At 39.6% G+C, this 24,320-nt stretch overlaps 1 protein-coding gene across 1 annotated transcript in view; it reads right to left on the bottom strand.

Annotated features, from left to right (window-relative positions):
• The window catches only part of KCTD9 (potassium channel tetramerization domain containing 9), an 83,174-nt gene that overhangs the window by 44,635 nt on the left and 14,219 nt on the right, over positions 1-24,320 (bottom strand). Inside the window, exons 4-6 of the mRNA XM_043927737.1 lie at positions 15,547-15,643; positions 14,888-14,946; positions 14,550-14,678 (exon numbers count right to left, since the gene is read on the bottom strand). Of these exons, the coding sequence (XP_043783672.1) occupies positions 14,550-14,678; positions 14,888-14,946; positions 15,547-15,643 (285 nt within the window). The remainder of the gene's footprint in view (positions 1-14,549; positions 14,679-14,887; positions 14,947-15,546; positions 15,644-24,320) is intronic.

Here is a 24,320-nt window from a genome sequence, read left to right as displayed (position 1 = left end):
ATGACAAAAGAATTAATACAGAAAGGAGATAATATACTTGTCAACACATATGCACCCAATTTAGGAGAACTAAAATACATAAAACAAATAACAAACATAAAGGGAGAAACCAATAGGAATATAATAATAGTAGGAGATATTAACATCATACTCACATCAACAGACACTCATTCTGGACACAAAATGAATAAGGCGACAGAGGGTCTTACATGATATGATCGAACAGTTAGACTTGACATTTTTAAGTTTTCAAGACACTGACATTTTGTCTAGAAAACTCAGAATACACATTCTATCAAATGCATATGGAATATTCTCCAGGATTGATAACATACGAGGGCAAAAATAATCTTCAACAAATTTAAGAGGATAGAAATTATTTCAAGCATCTCTTCTGACACGTTGACATGAAAGTAGAAATCAACCACAGAAAAAGAAATGAGAAAAAACCAATTACATGGAGACTAAACAACATGTTATTAGAAAGCCTATAGTTCAATGACAAAATCAAAGAGGGAGTTAAAAAATATGAGAAAAATGACAATGAAAACACAGCTATAAATCTACAGGATGCAGCAAAAGCAGTTCTTAATAAAACAAGCCTTCCTCAAAAAACAAGACAAACCTCAAACACCCCGTAAAAGAATTAGAAGGAGAGGAACAAACAATACCTAAAGTCAGCAGAAAGAAGGAAACAATAAAGATCAAACTGTTGTCCCTGTTGCTGCCCTGTATGCACTAAGCGGAGTCCAGCTCTTTGCAACCCCAGGAACTGTAGCCCACCAGGCTGCTCCATCCATGGAATTTCCCAGGCAAGAATATGCGAGTGGGTTTCCATTTCCTTCTCCAGGGAATCTTCCCAACCCAGTGAGTGAACCCAAGTCTCCTGCATTGGCAGGCGGAGTCTTTACACTGAGTCACCTGGGAAGCCCAAAGATCAGACAGGAAATAAAATAAAATAACGATTAAAAACAGCACTAGAAAAAAAAAAATCAAACCAAGAACTGGTTCCTTAAAAGGATAAACAAAATCGACAAATCTCTGGCCAAACTCACAGAAAGAGTCCTAAATGAAACAAAATAATAAACAAAAAAGGAGAAATAACAGTGGATACTGTACTAATTAAAAAAACCTAGGAGAATACTATGAGCCACAAAAGAATACTATATGCCAACAAATTGGACAATGGATAAGAAATGGACAGGTTTCTAGAAATGTGAAGACTACCAAAACTGAATTTAAATGATAATTTGAACAGATTGACCACTACAAATGAAGTAGAATCTGTAACTTAAAAAAAAAACAAACAAACCCGACAGAGGTCCAGGACCAGATGGTTCGTTGTCAAAATTGACCAAACATCAAAGGAGACCTTATACTGATCCTTCTTAAACTCATCCTAAAGACTTGAGGAAACACTTTCAAAGACTTTCTGTGAAGCCACCATCACCTGAATATCAAAACTAGAAAAAAGGCACTACCAGAAAAGAACATTATAGGCCAATATATTTAATAAAATATCTCCCTGAAATATAAGCAAACAGAATCCAAAAACATATTAAAAAGATCACACACTATGACCAACTTGGATTCATCCCAGGGTCACAGGAATGGCTCAACATATGCAAATCAATCAGTGTGACACATGACATCAAAAAAAGAAAAGACAAAAACTACATGGTCATCTCAATAGATGCAGAAAACACATCTGATAAAATTCAACAGGCAGTCACGATTAAAAAAAAAAAAAAATCTCTCACCAAACTGAGTAAACAGGGAATATATATCAACATAATAAATGCTATTTATGACAACAGTTATAAATAGTATCAGTTGAGTCGCTCAGTCATGTCCGACTCTTTGCGACCCCATGAATCGCAGCACGCCAGGCTTCCCTGTCCATCACCAACTCCTGAAGTCTACTCAAACTCATGCCCATCGAGTTGGTGATGCCATCCAGCCATCTCATCCTCTGTCATCCCCTTCTCCTCCTGCCCCCAATCCCTCCCAGCATCAGCGTCTTTTCCAACGAGTCAACTCTTCTCATGAGGTGGCCAAAGTATTGGAGTTTCAGCTTCAGTATCAGTTCTTCCAATGAACACCCAGGACTGATCTCCTTTAGGATGGACTGGTTGGATCTCCTTGCAGTCCAATGGACTCTCAGGAGTCTTCTCCAATACCACAGTTCAAAAGCATCAATTTTTCGGCACTCAGCTTTCTTCACAGTCCCAACTCTCACATACATACATGACCACCAGAAAAACCATAGCCTTGACTAGACAGACCTTTGTTGGCAAAGTAATGTCTCTGCTTTTTAATATGCTATCTAGGTTGGTCATAACGTTCCTTTCAAGGAGTAAGCGTCTTTTAATTTCATGGTTGCAGTCACCATCTGCAGTGATTTTGGAGCTCCCCAAAATAAAGTCTGACACTGTTTCCACTGTCTCCCCATCTATTTCCCATGAGGTGATGGGACCAGATGCCGTGATCTTAGTTTTCTGAATGTTAAGCTTTAAGCCAACTTTTTCACTCTTCTCTTTCACCTTCATCAAGAGGCTTTTTAGTTCCTCTTCACTTTCTGCCATAAGGGTGGTGTCATCTGCATATCTGAGGTTATTGATATTTCTCCCCGCAATCTTGATTCCAGCTTGTGCTTCATCCAGCCCAGCATTTCTCGTGATGTACTCTGCATATAAGTTAAATAAGCAGGGTGACAATACACAGCCTTGTTGTACTCCTTTTCCTATTTGGAATCAGTCTGTTGTTCCATGTCCAGTTCTAACTGTTGCTTCCTGACCTGCATACAGGTTTCTCAAGAGGCAGGTCAGGTGGTCTGGTATTCCCATCTCTTTCAGAATTTTCCACAGTTTATTGTGATCCACAGAGTCAAAGGCTTTGACATAGTCAATAAAGCAGAAATAGATGTTTTTCTGGAACTCTCCTGCTTTTTCGATGATCCAGCGGATGTTGGCAATTTGATCTCTGGTTCCTCTGCCTTTTCTAAAACTAGCTTGAACATCTGGAAGTTCATGGTTGATGTGTTGCTGAAGCCTGGCTTGGAGAATTTTGAGCATTACTTTACTAGCGTGTGAGATGAGTGCAATTGTGCAGTAGTTTGAGCATTCTTTGGGATTGCCTTTCTTTGGTATTGGAATGAAAACTGACATTTTCCAGTCCTGTGGCCACTGCTGAGTTTTTCAAATTTGCTGACATATTGAGTGCAGAACTTTCACAGCATCATCTTTCAGGATTTGAAATACCGCCACTGGAATTCCATCACCTCCACTAGCTTTGTTCATAGTGATGCTTCCTAAGGCCCACTTGACTTCACATTCCAGGATGTCTGGCTCTAGGTGAGTGATCACACCATTGTGATTATCTGGGTCATGAAGATCTTTTTTGTACAGTTCTTCTGTGTATTCTTGCATAAATAGTATAATACTCAACTATGAAAAGGTGAACAAGCCCTTCCACTAAAATCTGGAATAAAACAAGGTTGCCAATTCTTACCACTTGTATTCAACATAGCATAGGAAGTCCCAGTTGACAGCAAACACACAAGAAAAAGAAATAAAAGGTATCCAAATTGGAAAGAAAGAGGTAAAACTGTCATTATATTTAGATGAAATGACACAATAGATGTGCCTGCGTGGTAAGACACTTCAATCCTGTTTGTCTCTTTGCGACCCAAAGGACTGTAGCTCCTGTGTCCATGGGACTTCCTAGGCAAGAACACTAGAGTGGGTAGCCATGTCCTCCTCTAGGAGATCTTCGCCACCCAGGGATCAAACCCACATTTCCTGCAGCTCCTGCACTGCAGGTGGATTCTTTACTGCTGAGTCACTGGGGAAGTCCTGATACTATATATAGAAAACCCTAAAGATTCCATCGAAAAGCCACTAGAACTGATAAAATGAATTCAGCAAGGTAGTAGGATACAAATTAACATACAGAAATGGGTTGCACATCTTTACATTCACAAAAAGTGAATGTAAAAAGAAATCCGTTTTAAAATGCCTGAAACAAAATAAAATACTTAAGAATAAATATGAACAGGAGGTAAAAGACTGATTTCATGATTCATATATGAAACTGATGGTGATTCAAAGATCAACAAGATCACCAAGATATCAAAATCTCATGGACTATAAGAATTAATATTATTAAAATGGCCACACTGCCCAAAGCAATCCAGAGATTTATTGTTCAGTTCAGTCACTCAGTTGTGTCCAACTCTTTGTGACCCCATGAACTGCAGCACATCAGACCTCCCTGTCCATCACCAACTCCCAGAGTCTACCCAAACCCATGTCCATTGAATTGGTGATGCCATCCAACCATCTTATCCTCTGTCGTCCCCTTCTCCTCCTGCCCTCAATCTTTCCCAGCATCAGGATCTTTTCAGATGAGTCAGCTCTTCACATTCGGTGGCCAAAGTATTGGAGTTTCAGCTTCAACATCAGTCCTTCCAATGAACACCAAGGACTGATCTGCTTTAGGATGGACTGGTTGGTGTGGTCCCAATCAAATTACCCACAAGATTTTTCACAGAACTAGAAAAAAAAAGTCCTAAAATTTATATGGAACCATAAAAGACCCAGAATTGCCAAAGGAATACTGAAGAAAAAAAGCAATGCAGCAGGCTTAACTGTCCCAGACTTCAGATAATACTCAAAGCTACAATAATCAAAACAGCATGGTATTAGCACAATAACAGATATATAGACCAATGGAACAGAAAAAAGAGCCCAGAAATAAACCAATACACCTACAGTCAATTAATCTTCAACAAAGATGGCAAGAATATACAAGGGAGATGAGAGACTCCTCAGTAACTGGTGCTGTGAAAGTTGGACATCAGCATGTAAATCATCAAGTTAAGAACACAGCCTCACAGCATACACAACAATAAACTCAAAATGGCTTAAAGACTTAAACATAAGACATGACACCATAAAAATTGCTAGGAGGGAACATAAACAAAACGTTTTCTGACCCGAATTGGACCAATGTTTTCTTAAGTCAGTCTCCCAAGACCAACAGAAATAAAAGCAAAATTAAACAAATGGGACCTAATCAAACATAAGCACTGCACAGCAAAGGAAGCCATAAACAAAGAGACAACCTATCAAGCAAGAGAAAATATTTGCAAATGATGCAACAAACAAGGGCTTACTTTCCAAAATATACAAATAGCTCACATAAGTCAATAACAAAAAAATAAGCAGCCCAACCAAAAAATGGGCCAAAGATCCAGACAGACATTTCTCCAAAGAAGAAATACAGACGGTCAACAGACACATGAAAAGATGCTCAACATCACTAAGTATTAGAAATATGCAATCAAAACTACAATGAGGTATCATCTCACACTGCCCAGAATGACCATCATTAAAAAGTACTTAAATACCAAATACAGGAGAGGGTATGGAGAAGAAGGAATCCTTGTACACTGTTGGTGGGAATGCAAATTGGTACAGCCACTATGGAAAACAATACAGATATTCCTCAAAACACTAAAAACAGAATTACCATATGATCTGGCAATCCCACTCCTAGGCATACATCCAGACAGGAGTATAATTCAGAGACATATACACCCCTATGTTCACGGCAGCACTATTTATAATAGCCAAGACATTAAACCAACCTAAATGACAACAGAACATGAATGGATAAAGATGTGGTACATATATACAATGGATATTACTCAGTCATAAAAAGGAACTAAAATGTGTCATTTGCAGAGATGTGGATGGACCTACAGACTATCATTTAGACTGAAGTCAAAGAAAAACAAATACTACCTGTTAACACATATATGTAGAGTCCAGAAAAAATGGCACAGGTGATCTTTTGTGCAAACCAGAGATAGAGACACTGATGCAGAGAACAAACATATGGATAAGGAAGGGAAAGAAGAGAGGTGGACTGCAGTGGGGGTGGTTGGGACTGACGTATATGCACCGCCACGTGTAAAACAGAAAACCAGTGAGAACCCACTGTGGAGCACAGGGCGAGCTCCTGGGACCGCTGTGGCGGCCTGGATGGGAAGGACGTCCGAAAGAGAGGGGATGTGTGTGTGACTCACCCATCTCACTGGACAGCAGAAACTGACACGGCAGTGTAAAGCAACTCTATGCCAACTGAGAAATAACAAAAAGAAAATGTAGTACAAACATGCAGTAGAGTATTACTCAGCCATTAAAAACAATGAAATAATGCCACTGGCAGCAACATGGGTGGACCTGGTGGAGTGAAGCACAGAGAAAGGCAACTGTCACATGAAATCACTTACAGGTAAATAGATGGGGAAACAGTGTCAGATTTTATTTTTGGGGGCTCCAAAATCACTGCAGATGGTGATTGCAGCCATGAAATTAAAAGACACTTACTCCTTGGAAGGAAAGTTATGACCAACCTAGATAGCATATTAAAAAGCAGAGACATTGCTGTGCCAACAAAGGTCCGTCTAGTCAAGGCGATGGTTTTTCCAGTGGTCATGTATCGATGTGAGAGCTGGACTGTGAAGAAAGGTGAGCGCCGAAAAATTGATGCTTTTGAACTGTGGTGTTGGAGAAGACTCTTGAGAGTCCGTTGGACTGCAAGGAGACCCAACCAGTCCATCCTAAAGGAGATCAGTCCTGGGTGTTCATTGGAAGGACTGATACTGAAGCTGAAACTCCAATACTTTGGCCACCTCATGTGAAGAGTTGACTCATTGGAAAAGACGCTGATGCTGGGAGGGATTGGGGGCAGGAGGAGAAGGGGATGACAGAGGATGAGATGGCTGGATGGCGTCACTGACTCGATGAACATGTGTTTGAGTATACTCTGGGAGTTGGTGATGGACAGGGAAGCCTGGCGTGCTGCGATTCATGGGGTGGCATAGAGTCAGACACGACTGAACAACTGAACTGAACAGGTAGAATCTAAAAAAATGATACAAATGAACTATCTACAAGGTGGAGGCAGACTATCAGACTTAGGAAACAAACTTATGGTTGCCAGTGGGAGGGATGGGGAGACTGATAGACCGGAAGTTTGGGATTTACATGTATACAATGCTATGTTTAAAACAGATTGCCAGTGGGGACGTACTACATGACACAGGGAACTCTGCTCAATATCTTATAATGGGATAACAATTTTTTTCCTAAATGTTTTCCTAAATGGGAAAACGATTTGAAAAAGATAGATGTAAATATAAACTGAATCACTTTGCTATACACCCAAAACTAGCACAACACTGTTAATCAAATATTTTTCAATATAAAAAAAATTTTCAAAAATAGCCAAGACATAGAAAGAACTTAAATGTCCATCAACAGATGAATGGATCAAGGTGTGGTACACATATACAATCGAATGCTACTCGGCCATAAAAAAGCATGAAATAAAGCCATTTGCAGCAACACAGATGAACCTAGAGACTGTCATACTAAGTGAAATTAAGTCAGACAAACAAAAGACAAATATCATATGATATCACTTATATTTGGAATCTAAAATATGACACAAATGAACTTATCTACAAAAACAAAATATAGATTCACTGACATAGAGAACACACTTGTGGTTTGCCAAGGGGGAAAAGAGAATGTGTAGAGAAGGATTCAGTGTTTGGGATTAGCAGATGTAGACTATCACATATGGAATGGATAAACAACAAGGTCCTACTGTCTAGCACGGGCAAGTATAGTCAGTATTCTGTGATAAACCATAACAGAAAAGAATACAAAAAAGAATGTCTATGTAGGTATAACTGAATCACTGTGCTGTGCAATAGAAATTTACACAACACCATAAATCAACTATACTTCAATAATGTAAATTTTAACAAATGATTTCTACATGACAAAACAGATCTTATCTATCACTTCCTTTTCTTTGGCAAAAAAAACTCTGTACCTTCTCTATGTGGCTTGGTATATATACTGTCTCATATCTGCCAATAAACATCTTCATTAGATTATGTGGGAATAAATTTGGAAATCAATTCTCCTTCAAATGAAGACCTCAGTCATTCAGTTTGCTGAGTCTACATATTAAAAAACTACAAAAGACATAAAAATCATATAGAAATAGGAGATGTAATCCCTCCCCTTCAAATAGTTCAAACATAATAAGGGTACCTATATGTAGATATAGGAAAACCAAACAGTTATTTGAGAAGGTTATAATCTTTGTCCATGGAGTCGCAAAACGTCAGACACAACTTAGCAACTGAACAACAGATGATCTTTGTAGCAATAACGAGCTCCACCCTCAGTATTCCAACTGCAAAACACAGGTCACCTGATTGTTAGCACGGTGCTCAGGTGGCCGCTCTGACGGGACAGTTTTCAGCCACACCAGGGAGGCTTCATCTCCTCAGTCCTCATGAAGGGCCAGCCACTCGCCACTCTTTTCCCCAGGTAGAGAACCACCAGAGAAGGGTGCCAGAGGGCCTTGCTCTCAGTGGGCTATGGTTTTCTGAGTAAATCAGAACTTCCTAGGGAAGGTGGTAAGCACTTGTTTTTTAATTTGAGGTTCAGAACTAAACCTCAAAAACATCCAGAAAAGTCTTATAAACACAAAATTGGACAGCTGAGAACAGGAAGAAGTATTTAGTGCTTTTTCTCTTCGCACAACGTGACCTGAATTTAAACCCCAGCTAGGGAGCTTCCCTGGTGGCACAGGTATAAGGAATCTGCCTGCCGATGGAGGAGACACGGGTTTGATACCTGGTCTAGAAAGATCCCATATCCCGCGGAGCAGCTAAGCCTATGTGGCACAAGGACTGAGCTTGTCTTCTAGAGTCCGGGAGCCACGACTGCTGAGAGCTCATGTGCTCATCTACTAAAGCCTGCATGCCCGACAGCCTGCGATCCGTAACGAAAGCCACCGCAATGAGGAGCCCGCAGACAGCAACTGCAGAGGAGCCCGTGCAGCAATGCAGACCCAGTACAGCCAAAAATAAATTATAAAAAGATTCCAGTTCTGTGCTTTGTCTTAGAGAAGCTACTGAATCTCTATTACATAGTTTTTGACATTTGAGATCGTTAATTATTTTATCAAATTAGGGTTCAGAAAACTCATCTTAAATAAACACTGAAATGCCAGAAAAGTTCTCAGGCTAAAAAAATAACTGGATTGAGGTGAGATTTAGCAAAGAGGCAGAGAATAGATGATTTAAGTCAGGGGGAGGATTTTCAAGACAAATACAAGTAAAGAAAGATGATTTATTGAAAAAATGAAGGTCATTAAAGGAAGGGAACAAGGGGAAATCATGAAGGTAAAAAAATACTCACTAATGAATATACAAACTAGTAGAAGCAAGAAATAAAAGTAGGGGAAAGACAAATATGTTAATTAGAGATCATTTTAAAGCAAGTACTGGGTTGGCCAAAAAGTTCATTCAGGATTTCTATATGTGCATGGAAACTCAAATGAATTTTTTGGCCAATCCAAATAATTGCTTGCACCAACATGACGCCAAATAAATCCACTAGAGAACTCTGTGTTTGCTGAACAACTGAATAAATAAGAACAGTGGCTGGGAAACATGAAAAAGGAAAAACAGGACCAGCTTGGCAACAGCCTGCCTTGCTGAGGTCTGAGGGAGCACGGAAATATTTACACTTCCAATGTCATTTCCTAGGCAGGTAGGATATGAAATGCTATCAATGACATAGGGAAAAATGCAAGTGGGAAATATAAAAGAGCCCACTGGCCATATAAAGCTCAAGTTTAAATGTTCTCAGAATGAGAGGGCGTCCATTAAAGTGAAAAGTGGCAGAGGGATACAGGTGGTGAAAAGATAAGGATTTGTATAAGCATAGATCACTGTTAATTTTTACAGTAATTATTACAGCAGAATGGCTGAAATGAAACATAGGCTAGAAGCTTAGAGCAATCATTGGTAGAAGGTGAAGAATAAGAGGAACAAGAGGAATATGAGTCATTGTGGAGCTAGATGAAAGGGTCAACCCATATCATCTTTTAATTAATTTATTCTAATTGGAGGATAATTACAAATATTTTGATGGTTTTTGCCATACATCAGTAGGAGTCAGCCACAGGTATACACTGGTCCCTTCATCCTGAATCCCCCTCCCAGCTCCCTCCCTACCCTATCCCTCCAGGTTGTCACAGAACACTGGCTTTGGGTAGGTAAGTTTTAAGGCAATGTAAATTTAATATGACAACACTGCAAGTAATTGAGTGTTTCGTATTTCATTATAGAGTTTGTGCCCCTTTGTGGATCACAGTCTTATCATGGGGAATGGGTCACAGTGGAGAGATCTAACGAAATGCGGTCTACTGGAGGAGGGAGGGCAAAGCCCTGCAGGATTCTTGCTGCAAGAGCTTCATGAACAGTGTGAAAAGACAAAAAGACGTAACACCCGAAGATGAGCCCCCCAGGTCAGAAGGTGTCCTATTACACTACTGGGTAAGAGCAGAGGGCAGTTAATTACCAATAGCTCCAGAAAGAGTGAAGCAGCTGGGACAAAGCAAAAACAATGCTCAGTTGTGGATGTGTCTGGTGTGAAAGTAAAGTCCAACGTTATAAAGAACAATACTGCATAAGAACTTGGAATGTTAGGTCCATGAATCAAGGTAAATTAGAGGTGATCAAGAAGGAGAAGGCAAGCATAAACATCAATATATCAGAGGAGTCTGTGAAATAAAATGGACTGGAATGGGAGAATTTAATTCAGATGACCATCACATCTACAACTGAGGGGAAGAGTCCCTGAGAAGAAATGGATTAGCCCTCGTAGTCAACAAGAGAGTCCGAAATGCAGTAATTAGGTGCAATCTCAAAAATGAAAGAAAGATCTCGGTTGGTTTCCAAGGCAAGCCATTCAACATCACAATAATCCAAGTCTATGCCCCAAGTACTGATGCCAAAGAAGCTGAAGTTGACAGGTTCTATGAAGACCTACAAGAATTCTAAAACTAATACCAAAAAAAAAAAAAAATGCCCTTTTCATCATAGGGAATTGGAATGCAAATGTAGGAAGTCAAGAGATACCTGGAGTAACAGGCAAATTTGGCCTTGGAGTACAGAATGAAGCAGGGCAAAGACCAACAGAGTTTTGTCACGAGTACACACTGGTCATAGCAGAACACCTTTTCCCAACACAAGAGATGACTTTACACATGGACATCACCAGATGGTCAATAATGAAATCAGACTGATTACATTCTTTGCAGCCAAAGATAGAGAAGCTCTATAGAGTCAGCATAAACAAGACCTGGGGCTGACTGTGGCTCACATCATGAGATCCTTATTGCAAAATTCAGACTTATATGAAGAAAGTAGAGAAAACCAATAGGCCATTCAGGTATGACCTAAATTAAATCCCTTATGATTATACAGTGAAGGTGACAAATAGATTCAAGAGATGAGATTTGGTAGACAGAGAGCCTGGAGGACTATGGATGGAGGTTTGTGCAGGAAGACGTGGGCAAAACCATCGCAAAGAAGAAATGCAAGAAGGCAAAGTGCTGGTCTGAGGAGGATTTACAAACAGCTGGGCAAGAAGAGAAGCGGGAGGCAGAGGAGAGGGGAACGATATACCCAGATGAATGCAGAGTTCCAGAGAACAGCCAGGAGAGAAAACGAAGGCCTTCTTACGAGAACAATGCAAATAAACAGAGGAAAACAATAGAATGGGAAAGACTTAAGATCTCTTCAAGGAAACCGGAGATACTAAGTGAACACTTAATGCAAGGATGGGCAAAATAAAGGACAGAAACGGTGAGGACCTAACAGAAACAGAAGAGATTAAGAAGTGGCAAGAATACACAGAGCAACTATACAAAAAAAGTCTTAATGACCCAGATAACCGTGATGGTGTGGTCACTCACCTACAGACAGACATTCTTAAGTGTGAAGTCAAGTGGGCCTTAGGAAGCATTACTACAAACAAAGCTAGTGGAGGTGATGGAATTCCAGCTAAGCTATTTCAAATTCTAAACTATGATGCTGTCAAAGTGCTGCACACAATATGCCAGCAAATCTAAAAAACTCAGCAGTGGCCACAGGACTGGAAAGGGTCAGTTTTCATTCCAACCCCAAAGAAGGGCAGTGCCAAAGAATGTTCAAACTACTGGACAATTGCACTCCTTTCACATGCTAGTGAGGTTATGCTCAAAATCCTTCAAGCTAGGCGTCAGCAGTACATGAACCTAGAAATTCCAGATGTAAAAGCTGGGTTTAGAAAAGGCAGAGGAATTGCCAGACATTGCATTACCAACATTTGATGGATCATAGAGAAAGCAAGGGAATTAAAAAAAAAAATACTTCACCAACTATACTAACGCCTTTAACTATGTGGATCACAACAAATTGTGCAAAATTCTTAGAGATGAGAATACCAGAGCATCTTACCTGCCTCCTGAGAAACCTGAATGCAGGTCAAGAAGCAAGTTAGAACCTGACATGAAACAACAGACTGGCTGAAAACTGGGAAAGGAATAAGTCAAGGCTGTATATTGTCACTCTGTTTATTCTATGCAGAGTACATCATGAAACATGTCAGGCCAGATGACCACAAGCTGGAATCAAGACTGCCAGTAGAAATATCAACAACCTCAGATACCATACTAATGGCAGAAAGCAAAGAGGAACCAATTAGCCTCTTGATGAGGGTGAAAGAGGAGAGTACAGAAGCTAACTTTAATCTTAACATTCAAAAAACTAAGATCGTGACATCCAGTCCCACCATTTCATACAAACAGATTTTATTTCCTGGGCTCCAAAATCACTGTGGATGCTAACTGCAGCCATGAAATTAAAAGACACTTGCTCCTTGGAAGGAAAGTTATGACAAACCTAGACAGCATATTAAAAAGCAAAGACATCTCTTTGCTGACAGAAGTCTGTATAGTCAAAGCTATGGTTTTTCCAATATTCATCTACGGATGTGAGAGTTCGACCATAAAGAATGCTGAGCGCCAAAGAATTGATGTTTTCAAACTGTGGTGCTGGAGAAGACTCTTGAGAGTCCCTTGGACAACAAGGAGATCAAACCAGTCAATCCTAGAGGAAATCAACCCTGAATATTCAAAAAGGACTAATGCTGAAGCTTCAATACTTTGGCCACTTGATGCAATGGGCCTGCTCATTGGAAAAGACCCTAATGCTGGGAAAGATTGAGGAGGCAAAAGAGGCGACAGAGAATTAGATGGTAGGATGGCATTGACTCAAAGGACACGAGTCTGAGCAGACTGTGGGAGACAGTGAAGCAGAGAGAAGCCTGGCACGCTGCAGTCCATGGAGCCGCGAAGAGTCAGACGTGACTCAGTGACTGAACAGCAGCTGCCTGACTCCAGTTCACATGCTCAACTCCCGAGCCCTTGATTCTGACGTGTTTGCGGAGTAGCATTTTATTTTATTTTATTTTTTGGAGTAGCATTTTTAAAGTCAGATCTTACATAAAACGTTAGATTTTCCGTTTTTCTTTAAAAATCACAGCTCTGGAATGTTAAGTCCACACATCTTCCTGACAACAGACTGCCCTAAGATCACCGCCTTCCCTACCACTCCACAGGATAGACTGGCTTCTCTCACTTGGAGGAGGCCTGTGAACTACTTTACAAGGAACCTCATGTTCACTGTCATCATGAACGTTAACAGAAATCTCACTATGCAGGCAGGGATGAATGTTGTTTTAAATTTTTTTGTCCCACCCACGCAGTGCAGCATTCTTAATTCCCTGACCAGGAACTGAACCCACAGCCCCTGCACTGGAAGAAAAAGTCTTCACCACTGGACCACCAAGGAAGCCCTGAGGTGAGAATATTTTTAACAGTTTTCAAAGGGGACTCAGACTATCCCCAGGTTAATCATGTAGTAAGTTGTAGAATCAAGATTCTAATCCAGTCCTGTGATTCCAAAGTACAATTTCCTCTCTTGACCTTACTTCTCAATATAATGGGAAGGTCCATAACCTGAATCCAAGTCGCCCTCATAATGCCATTTTAAAAACAACAGGGACTTCCATGGTGGCAATGTGGGTAATCTGTCTGCCAATGCAGGGGACGCGGGTTTGATCCCTGGTCCAGGAAGACTTCATGTGCCATGAAGCAACTAAACCCAAGTGCCACAGCTACTGAAGCCAGCGTTCCACCATAAGAGAAGCTATCACAGCGAGAAGCCCACACACTGCAACACAGAGTAGCCCCTGCTCACCGCAGCCACAGAAAGCCTGCACAAAGCAACGAAGACCCAGTGCAGCCAAAAACAAAGAAAGGACAACTTAAAAAGTAAATAGATAAAAATTTTAAAATAATAAAATCCTTTAGAGTGCTTACTGATAAATTCTAAGTCTATTCAGAATCCAAAATTGGAATTCATGGGTTATATACATACGTGAAAAGCCATTTACCTGTGGCTATACCTCTGTAACTATATATACTCGTATACACGTAAAAGCATTTAGTTTTAAAAATGAAAAAGAATTTTACTTGATGAAAATACATTATACTTAGCTAGTTAAAAAGAAAGTATAAATCCTAAACTTACAAAAATATAAGGAATTGCATTGAAAACTCACCCAATAAATTAATCCCATCATTGACAATGAGCTGTCCGTGACGTAAGTAGTTCAAAATGGGTTCAAAGTACTCAGGACTTCGGTCAATTAAGAAAGCTCCTCTATGATCTTGTTTATTTCCCCAGACACCTGTGGGGCCAACAAAATGAAGATAGCCACCCCCCCATAAGCAAAAAATAAAGTCAGAAATTTATAGGAAGCAAACTGTGTAGCAGACCAGTATGTTTTTACTCTTGTACAGATTATTACCAATACCATTAAAAAGTACAAAAGGACAGGAGTTTTTAAAGTCAATACAGCTACAGATGCAAAATGGGAAAATTATGGACTGCACTCACCTTTGTCCTTAAACATGTGGGCCAGCATACTGTCGGGTTCTTTATTCACTAAAGTGCTCCTAAGAATTCAGGGAAAAAAATGGATTTCTCCATTTGTCTTTATAAACAAACATATTTAAGTCAAGAGTATACTTGATCTCAGCTGCTCTCTCAAAAAGATGCATGCTACAACCTGGGAGGAGTGATGCTGGGAGACAAAAATGTGCAGTAAGTTGCCATTTATCAAAATCCCTTCTAATCTGGCACTTCCTTTGATTTAAACATTGATTTAGTTGACTTTAACTTCAATGCTAATCTATCCCTCTAGCACGCAACTATATCACAATTTTCATGCTTTAAAGTAGGCTGTTTTTATCCCTTTAGTATAAGCAGTTGTGTCTTAAAATTTCAGTGTTGTTAATTTTCTTACTTGTGTTACAAGTATATTGCTCAATATTTTAAAAACATATTCTAAAAATGCTAAATTCATGCTTTTTGTGCCTTCTCTGGAATGACTTATGAGCCATTTTTCTACTCTTAAAAAACTTTCTAAAAATTGGTTTCAAATCACACAGAATATTTAAGCAGCACTGGAATATCTTCTAAGGAAATCAGTCATCTGAAGGAAAGAACAGACAGCATGTAGTACCACGTCGACACACACGTGCATGTGCACCTACCGTGTGGTTGTAAAGTACCGCCCTCCAACATTTAACGTGAGCCAGTCTGTGTGAGATCCTGACAGCCCTTCAGGAAGTTTAGAATCTGTCTGAGGATCTAGAGATGACAGGTAGAAAAATTAAACATTAATTTGGGGAAGCATTAATTTGGTGATTTGGGGAAGATGGCAATACCGTAATTTTTTAAACTAAAAATACACAAAAGCATGGCAGAGCTACTAGGACCGCAAGCCCTGGACCCGTAGACAGCATCGAGAACAAAGCTAGGTAGAAGGCATACTGCCAGCACCGACGGCTAGGACAGCAGCTACGGCATCTTCTTTGACAGGAACATCGGGGTATGTGCTGATCCTAAGAATTCCAAAGTAATCCATAAAGACTCACTCCAACACTCAGCAAATCTACTTGAGAACCACCACCTGGAAGTGGAGGGGTCTGCCCACTCTTAACTGCAGGTGATTCAAGTAATGCGCAGTTAAGATCTGAAGGGGCTGAAAATGAACTCTCAAAACTCCCACCTAGGAAAAAAGCCCCACACTGAGGATAAGTTGTTGGGAAGAGGAACACATTGAAGTCAGTTCTAATGAGGTAGATAAACCTAGAGTCTATCATACAGGCTGAAGTAGGTCAGAAAGAGAAAAACAAATGCCGCATATTTAACACATATATGTGGAATCTAGAAAGATGGCACCGAGGACCCTATCTGCAGGGCAGCAGTGGACACGGGCAGAGGGGAGGAAGCAGACAGCAGCAGGGAAACATTCACTACCACACCTAAGACAGACGGCCAATGGAAACGTGCTGCGTGACGCAGGGAACTCAAACCTAGGCTCTGTGACAACCTGGGGGTGTGAAAGGGTGGGAGGTGGGAGGAGTTTCAGGGGGGAGGGCACGTATATATACCTATGGCTAATTCATGTTGATGTATGGCAGAAATGAAACCAATATTGTAAAAGCAATTATCCTTTAATTAAAAATAAATTTTTAAAAAAGATAATAAAAGTCAACAAGGTCCACTAGAATATATAAGAAGGTAATTCCCATATTTTTTCAATACTTCACAATAAAGAGAAAAGGCAAACCTAAAGCCATGAAATTAGAAAAACTTTTCTAAGTCAGGCTGTCCTTCTCCAGTAAAGGAAAATGAATTTCATGTAAAAAATGAGGAATAGAAACTCCCATACAAAATTATTTTTAAAAAGGAAGACTACATCCCTATAGATAATAAAGATGTGGCAGAAATACCCACAAAATAGGTAAACTATAATATTCCAAATATGCTAAAAGAGGTAAGTAAATAAACCAGAACCAAAAATAAAGAAATGAGACAAGAGAACTCAGAGAGAATTAGAAGTAAAAAGAAAAATCATTTCAGAAATGAAGATTACAAGAGACACAGGAGTGAAAGACCACCACAGATAATGCCTGAAGGAAGATAAAAGATGAAAGGGCAAAGCTTTAAAAATCAAAAAGAAATGAAGGAGGAGAGGCAAACTATTTAATAGATCTCAACTTGCCTAAGGAGGCGAAAGAGCTGTATACAGAAAACTACAAGACGCTGATGAAAGAAATCACAGACCACACAAACAGATGGAGAGAGAGTCCATGCTCCTGGGCTGGAAGAATCAATACTGTGAGAATGACTATACCATCAATGTAATATATAAATGCAATGCAATCCCCATCAAATTACCAATGGCACTTTTCACAGAATTAGAACAAAAAAATTTCACAATTCATATGGAAACACAAAAGACCCCAAGCAGTCAGAGCAATCTTGAGAAAGAAGAATGGAGCTGGAGGAATCAAGTTACCTGATTTCAGACTATAACACAGACACAGAGTCATCAGACAGTATGGTGCTGGCACAGAGCGCAGACCAATGGAGCAAGGTAGGAAGCCCGGAGACAAACCCACACACCCGTGGGCACCTTGTCTTTGACAAAAGAGGCAAGAATACACAATGGGGAAAAGACAGTCTCTTGAATAAGCGGTGCTGGAAGAACTGGACATCTATGTGTAAAAGAACAAACTTAGAACACTTTCTCATGCCATATACAAAGACAGACTAAAAATGGAGTAAAAACCTAAATGTAAGACCACAGACTATCAAACTCTTAGAAGAGAACATAGGCAGAATGCTATATGACATAAATCACAGCAAGATCCTCCATGACCCACCTCCAAGAATAATGGAAATAAAAACAAAAATAAACAAATGGGACCTAATTAAACTTAAAAGCTTTTGCACAGCAAAGGAAAGTATAAACAAGGTGAAAAGATAAACCACAGAATGGGAGAAAATGATAGCAAATGAAACAACCAACAGAGGATTAATTTCCAAAATATACAAACAACTCATACCAGAAAAACAAACAATCCAGTCAAAAAGTGGACAAAAGACCTAAACAGACATTTCTCTAAAGAACACACACAGATGGCTAATAAACACATGAGAAGATGCTCAACACCGCTCATTATTAGTGAAATGCAAGTCAAAACTACAACGAGTATCACCTCACTAGTCAGAATGGCCATCATCAACAAATCCCCAAACAACGAGTGCTGGAGAAAGCACGGGGAAAAGGGAGCCCTCGTGCACTGCTGGGGGGATTGTAAACTGATACAGCCACCATGGAAGACAGTACAGAGATTCCTCAGAAAACTAGGAATAAAACCACCATATGACCCAGCAATATCATTTCTAGGCATATACCCTGAAGAAACCAAACCTGAAAAAGACATGCATCCCAGTGTTCACTGCAGCATTATTTACAATAGCTAGGACATGGAAGCAACACAGATGAATGGGAAAAAAGCTGTGGTACATATATGTAATGGAGTACTACTCAGTCATAAAAAGGAGTGCATTTGAGTCAATTCTGAGATGAATGAAACTAGAGCCTATTCTATAGCGTGAAGTCAGAAAAACAAACATTGCATATTAATGCATATATATGGAATCCAGAAAGATAGTCCTGATGAACCTGTTCACAGGGCAGCAATGCAGACACACACATAGAGAACAGACATACAGACAAGGGCCAGGGAGAGGAAGGAGAGGGTGAGACAAACGGACAGAACAGCATGGAAGCATATAAACTTCCACATGTAAAACAGATAGCCACTGGAAATTAGCTGTAGGACTCAGGGAACTCAAAGTGGGCTCTGTAACCACCTAGAGGGTTGGAGGGAGGGAGTCTCCAAAGAGAGGGGACATCTGTATACCTATGACTAATTCATGTTGATGGATGGCAGAAATCAGACCAATAATGTAAAGCAATCACCAATTAAAACAAATAACTATAATTTAAAAAAGATTTTAAATACATCAACTGAAGACAAGTGTAAAAGATCCAATAGAAATCCTGAAAGGAGAAAATCAAATCATGGTGACACAACAAACAAATAAAGTTCAAGAAAACTTTTCTGAAATTAAAAAAAGTGAAACTACGTATTGAAAGGGCCCACCACATATCTGACAGAATCAACCCAGAACATCCAGAAATAGTCTTAATAAAGTTACTATACTTTAAAGAAAGAGAATCATGCTTTGGGTGATCTAGGAAAAGTAATCAGTTACAAGAAATCAGGTTTTCTTCAACACCAGTACTCTATGCTAGAAAAAAATGGAGTAACATATTTAAGGTATTTAAAGAAAAATCACAACCTAAAGATTTTTTTAAACAACTTGAGGTATAACTGATATACAATAAAAAAATATATCATTAAAGTGGCAATTTTGTCATGAAATCATCTGACATATGGTTTTATGACTAGCCAAGCTGATTTTCAGGTATAGAGGCCACCTGCAAGATGTCAAGAGAACACAGTTTTCACAAGTTCTTTATAAAGAATCTACTGGAAAATAAGTTTCAGATAGCCTCTCAGGGCATCAATTTAAGGACTGGAGGAGTAAAACTAAGTGATGGTTTTAAGGGAAAGAGTACAGTATACAATGGTGTGTGTATGTATGTCTATGTATATAGCATATTTGACAATGGATAAATACACTTTTAAATAAAGGAAGGAACAGGCATATTAAAAATGCTTAATTGTCTTTAGTAGTCATAATGTCTTTGTAGTCATATACAAAGTATTGAGATTGTTATTGAAACTTTTATGTGTATTTTGTGTAGGATGAAGGAAAACAGTAATTTCATGACACCATATATGTCCCTGGAAACTAGGGTTACTGATATGCAAGAAAGGAGACACAGTAAAAGAAAATATTAAATAAAAACCTTACAATCCTATACTCAATTTCAGCACATATAGATCTGACTTTTTTTTTTTTTTAATAGGACTGGGAGCATTCTCTTAGCTCTGAATTAAAAAACTGGAGGTCTAAGATAATCTTGGGGATGGTCTTGATCACTGCCTCCTGTACAATGTCAAGGGACTCCATCCACAGTTCTTCAGGCACTCTAACAGATCTAATCCCTTGAATCTATTTGTCACTTCCACTGTATAATTGTAAGGGATTTGATTTAGGTCATACCTGAATGGTCTAGTGGTTTTCCCTACTTTCTTTAAGTCTGAGATTGACAATAAGGAATTCATGATCTGAGACATAGTAAGCTCCTGGTCTTGTTCTTGCTGACTGCATACAGCTTCTCCATCTGTGCTGCAAAGAATATAATCAATCTGATTTCGGTATTGACCATCTGATGATGTCCATGTGTAGAGTCTTCTCTTGTGTTGTTTGGAAGAGGGTGCTTGCTATTACCAGGGCGTTCTCATGGCAAAACTCTGTTAGCCTTTGACCTGCTTCGTTTTGTACTCCAAGGCCAAATTTGCCTGTTATTTCAGGTAGCTCTTACTTCCTACTTTTGCATTTCAGTCCCCTATAATGAAGAGAACATCTTTCTGGGGTGTTAGTTCTAGAAGTTCTTGCAGGTCTTCACAGAACTGTTCAACTCCAGCTTCTTCAGCATTACTGGTCGGGGCACAAACTTCGATTACCGTGATATTGAATGGTTTGCCTTGGAAACGAACAGAGATCATTCTGTTGCTTTTGAGACTGCATCCAAGTACTGCATTTCAGACTCTTTTGTTGACTATGATGGCTACTCCATTTCTTCTAAGGGATTCTTGCCCACAGTGGTAGATATAGCAGTCACCTGAGTTAAATTCACCCATTCCAGTCCATTTTAGTTCACTGATTCCTAAAATGTCGAGGTTCACTCTTGCCACCTCCTGTTTGATCACTTCCAATTTGCCTTGATTCATAGACCTAACATTCCAGGTTTCTATGCAATATTGCATAGAATATTCTATTCTATGCAATTCTATGCAATATCTTTACAGTATCAGACTTTATACCCGTCACATCTACAACGGGGTGTTGTTTTTCTTTGATGAGGCCTTACAAATAGCTGAGAAAAGAAGAGAAGCGAAAGGCAAAGGAGAAAAGGAAAGACTTACCCATTTGAATGCAGTGTTCCGAATAGCAAGGAAAGGTAAGAAAGGCTTCCTCAGTGATCAATGCAAAGAAATAGAGGAAAACAATAGAATTGGAAAGACTAGAGACCTCCTCAAGAAAATTAGAGATACCAAGGGAACATTTCATGCAAAGATGGGCTGAATAAAGGACAGAAATGGTATGGACCTAACAGAAGCAGAAGATATTAAGAAGAGGTAGCAAGAATACACAGAACTATACAAAAAGATCTTCATGACCCAGATAACCATGATGGTGTAATCACTCATCTAGAGCCAGACATCCTGGAATGCAAAGTCAAGTGGGCCTTAGGAAGTATCACTATGAACAAAGCCAGTGGAGGTGATGGAATTCCAGTTGAGCTATTTCAAATCCTGAAAGATGATGGTGTCAAAGTGCTGCACTCAATATGCCAGCAGATTTGGAAAACTCAGCAGTGGCCACAGGACTGAAAAAGGTCAGTTTTCATTCCAATCCCAAAGAAAGGCAATATCAAAGAATGTTCAAACTACTGCACAACTGCACTCATCTCACACACTAGCAAAGTAATGCTCAAAATTCTCCAAGCCAGGCTTCAACAGTACGTGAACTGAAAACTTCCAGATGTTCAAGCTAGATTTAGAGAAGGCAGAGGAACCAGAAATCAAATTGCCAACATCTGTTGGATCATTGAAAACACAAGAGTTCCAGAAAAACATCTACTTCTGTTTTATTGACTATGCCAAAGCCTTTGACTGTGTGAATCACAACTGTGGGAAATTGTTCAAGAGATGGGAATACCAGACCACCTGACCTGCCTCTTGAGAAATCTATATGCACATCAAGAGGCAACAGTCAGAACTGGACATGAAACAACACACTGGTTCCAAATCAGGAAAGGATTTAGTCAAGGCTACATATTGTTACCCTGCTTATTTAACTTATATGCAGAGTATATCATGTGAAATGCCAAGCCAGATGAAGCACAAGCTGGAAGCAAGATTGCCAGGAGAAATACGAATAACCTCAGATACACAGATGACACCACCCTCAGGGCAGAAAGAAAAGAAGAACTAAAAAGCCTCTTGATGAAAGTGAAAGAGTACAGTGAAAAAGCTGGGTTAAAACTCAACATTCAAAAAACTAAGATCATGGCATCCAGTCCCATCACTTCATGGCAAATAGATGGGGAAAAAGTGGAAACAGTGGCTGACTTTATTTTTTTGGGCTCCAAAGTCACTGCAGATGGTGATTGCAGCCAAGAAATTAAAAGACGCCTTGCTCCTTGGAAGAAAAGCTATGACCAACCTAGAGAGCATATTAAAAAGCAGAGACATTACTTTGCCAACAAAGGTCCATCTAGTCAAAGCTATGGTTTTTCCTGTGGTCATGTATGGATGTGAGAGTTGGACTATAAAGAAAGCTGAGCACCAAAGAATTGATGCTTTTGAACTGTGGTGTTGAAGAAGACCCTTGAGAGTCTCTTGGATTGCAAGGAGAGCCAATCAGTCAATCCTGAAGGAAATGAGTCCTGTATAGTCATTGGAAGGATTGATGCTGAAGCTGAAACTCCAATACTTTGGCCACCTGATGTGAAGAACCAACACATTGGAAAAGACCTTGATGCTAGAAAACACTAAAGGCGAGAGAAGGGGACGACAAAGGATGAGATGGTTAGATGGCATCACTGACGCAATGGACATGGGTTTGAGTAGGCTCCAGGAGTTGGTGATGGACAGGGAAGCCTGGCGTTCTGCAGTTCATGGGGTTGCAAAGAGTCGGACACAACTGAGCAACTGAACTGAATTGAAAAGAGAATCAGTTCTTAAGATATTGTGTTGAATGACAGAAGCCTTATACAAAAGAATACATGTTCTGTGATTCCAACTATATAAAGGTTTATATAACAGGCAAAATTATTGTACGGTAGGGACAAATTGCCATTGCCTTCAGAGAAGGCAATGGCAACCCACTCCAGTACTCCTGCCTAGAAAATCCCATGGGCAGAGGAGCCTGGTAGGCTGCAGTCCATGGGATCACGAAGAGTCGGACACGACTGAGCAACTTCACTTTCACTTTTCACTTTCATGCATTGGAGAAGGAAATGGCAGCCCACTCCAGTGTTCTTGCCTGGAGAATCCCAGGGACAGAGGAGCCTGGTGGGCTGCCGTCTATGGGGTCGCACAGAGTCAGACATGACTGAAGCGACTTAGCAGCAGCAAGCAGCAGGCACAAAATTAGTAGTTGTCTCTGGTGGGGTAGGGGAGGGACTAAGAAAGAACCTGAGGGAAATTTCTAGGATGATTTAACATTCTATACCTTGAGAGGGGTTTGGGTTACACAGATGGGTGCATTTGTCAACACTCAGCAAGATACACTTAAAATTTATGCATTTTATACATTTAATTCAAAAATATGTAAAACATATTGAGCTCTAGTTGATGATATGTAGCTGAAATGTTCAGGGGTGAAGTGTATTGATAATGACAATCTCTTTGAAATGCATCAAAAAATAAAATGGACCTGGATCATTATGCAATAAAGAATAATAGAGAGTAGAATAGTAAACTGCTAATGAGTAGAATCTAGGTGATGAGTATATGGGTGTTTACTGAAATATTATGAAAGTAAACTGCTGGGAGGAAACAAGAAAAGGACACAAACTGGAATACTGCCCAGACGAGATAGGATTCACCATTTTAAGTGAACCATGAGGTGGTGTTTAGTGCATGCACAATGTTGTTCAACCACCACCTCTCCCTGGTTTCAAAGCTTCAGCATCATTTAGATTCTGAGAGGGGTTACATTCATTCCTAAGCATTTTATTTTTATGCGATTGTAAGTTGAACTTTTTTTTAAAGTATATTTTTGGATTGTTCATTGCCAGTATATAGAAATGCAACTGATTGTTGTGTGTTGATTTTGACTCTTGGGACTTTGCTGAATTCATTTATGAGCTCTAACTTCATGTGTGTTTAGGGTTTATCTAAATACAAGATCATGTTGTCTGAGAATAGAAATAATTTTACTTCTTGCCCATTTGCTTTGGCTGGAACCTCTAACATAATAACCTGAAGTTGCAAAAGTGGGCATTGTTCCCAATTCTCATGGAAAAGCTTTGTCTTTCACCACTGGATGTGTGTTAGCTGTGGGTTTTTCATATATGGCCTTTATCATAGTAAGTTTCCTTCTATTTCTAGTTCGCTAAGTGCTTTTATTGTGAAAAGATGTGCAATTCTGTCAAAATCATCTATTGCATCAATGGAGATATTTTGGGGTTTTTCCTTCATTCTACTAAAGTGACATATCACATTGATTCCTTTATGTCTGTTGACCCATTCTCAAATTCCAG

This window comes from Cervus elaphus, chromosome 16 (genome assembly GCF_910594005.1).
Source record: "Cervus elaphus chromosome 16, mCerEla1.1, whole genome shotgun sequence".
NCBI lineage: Eukaryota > Metazoa > Chordata > Mammalia > Artiodactyla > Cervidae > Cervus > Cervus elaphus.
The sequence above is the reverse complement of the archived record's forward strand: the minus strand, read 5'-3'. Positions and strand labels throughout refer to the sequence as shown.